Source organism: Fukomys damarensis, unplaced genomic scaffold (assembly GCF_012274545.1).
Source record: "Fukomys damarensis isolate Sample0158 unplaced genomic scaffold, DMR_v1.0_HiC HiC_scaffold_37, whole genome shotgun sequence".
NCBI classification, from domain to species: domain Eukaryota; kingdom Metazoa; phylum Chordata; class Mammalia; order Rodentia; family Bathyergidae; genus Fukomys; species Fukomys damarensis.
In genome coordinates this window covers 1,642,398-1,643,790 of record NW_022900949.1, presented here as the reverse complement: position 1 = coordinate 1,643,790, position 1,393 = coordinate 1,642,398, and the positions used below count along the sequence as shown (strand labels likewise).

The 1,393-nt window shown below is 61.2% G+C and overlaps 1 protein-coding gene across 1 annotated transcript in view; it reads right to left on the bottom strand.

The window, feature by feature from the left end:
- Positions 1-6: 6 nt before the first annotated feature.
- Arrdc2 (arrestin domain containing 2) overlaps positions 7-1,393 on the bottom strand; it is a 5,644-nt gene continuing 4,257 nt past the window's right edge. The window contains exons 6-8 of the mRNA XM_010606525.1: positions 1,215-1,377; positions 970-1,124; positions 7-827 (exon numbers count right to left, since the gene is read on the bottom strand). Of these exons, the coding sequence (XP_010604827.1) occupies positions 774-827; positions 970-1,124; positions 1,215-1,377 (372 nt within the window). The 3' untranslated portion in view covers positions 7-773. The remainder of the gene's footprint in view (positions 828-969; positions 1,125-1,214; positions 1,378-1,393) is intronic.

Here is a 1,393-nt window from a genome sequence, read left to right as displayed (position 1 = left end):
CAAAAAAAAAAAAAAAATCATACAAAAGGGCTGGGCGCAAAGCCTGCTGGGACCTGCCCCGAGGGCCATGCCGGCTGCCTTCTGTTCCTGGGTGGCTTCACTGCTCCCTGCCTCGGCCTCAGATTCGCCACTGTCTGCAGGCAGGAGGACTCCTCCGCACCTGCCTGGCCAGGAATCTGTGACTCTCTGCGGTGGCTGTCCCATTGCTTATGCCCGGCACCGTTCCAGTGACCTGGTTTCCTGAACGTCCCGTCCCTGGTCCTCCTGCCTGTCCAAGCTCACAGTGCAACCTCGGCTGGGACACCTGCCTCTGGGGCCCCTGATGCTGAGATAAAGTAGCGGCCTTTAAATATCACTCAGCTCCAACACTCTCTCAGTTTTCCTCCCCATCGCTTGTCTGAGGCTGAGCTCCTAGTCATACCTCAAAGCCTCAGCTTCAATGTGCTTTCCTCCAGGACTCTCGCGGTCCCTTCTGGTCCTTCGAGACTAGGAGCATCTGTGTCTGGCTCTGTGTCTGCCCACGGACCAGGTGCTGCCAGGCAACATTTTCCCAGAGGCTGTGCTGGGCACTTGGCACCCATCCACATCAGCCAGGGTCCCCCACGGCTGTTCTGCAGTCCTGCGTGACGTCGGATCTGCTTTGTTTTGCTGACTCAGTTTCCCCAGTTCCAGTGCAGTCAAGCTTGCCGGTCCTAGGTTTTGCCATGCGGCATGGTCATGGCAGCAGCTGGAAGTTCACGAGCAGCCTCATCCCGGAGGCGTCCACCTGGCACTCAGCAGGTCTCACACCGAGGCCTCATGGCCTCCAAAGGTGGGTTCGGATCCTCCTGGGTGAAGGGTTCCCATGAGTCAGGGTGTGGTGCATAGGGCAGAGCAGGGGGCAAGTGGGCTCAGGCTTTGGCATATGTGTAGGAGTTCTCTCACCTACATGGCAGCAGGGCTCAGAGAGGCCCAGGAAGGGATGCTCACCTCAGAGTACAGGGGCGGTGGGAGGTAGCGGCACTCCTGGAGGTAAGCAAAGTAGGGGCCTTCAAAGCTCATGGCCTCCTGCAGCAGTGTGAAGTGGCCCTGTGCAGGGCCTGCTGCGTCCTCCTCCGCCACCACGTCGGAATACTCAGGAGGAGCTGTGGAGGGAGCCAGGGAGTCAGGCCCCCCACTCACTGTGAGCTCCCCAGTCCGCCCTCCCTCCGGGGGCCTGGCAGGCCAGGGCTCACCTTCGGGCTGCTGAGTCAGGGCGCCCAGCCCCCAGTCCAGCAGGAAGTCGGAGTGGCTGCCCACACTGGAGGAGCGGCTGCCAAAAAGGTGCAGGGGGACGGTGCCGATGACCAGGGGCAGCTCCAGGAGCAGCTTGGACGAGCCCGGGATGTCCACACAAACCTAAGGGAGCAGGGCC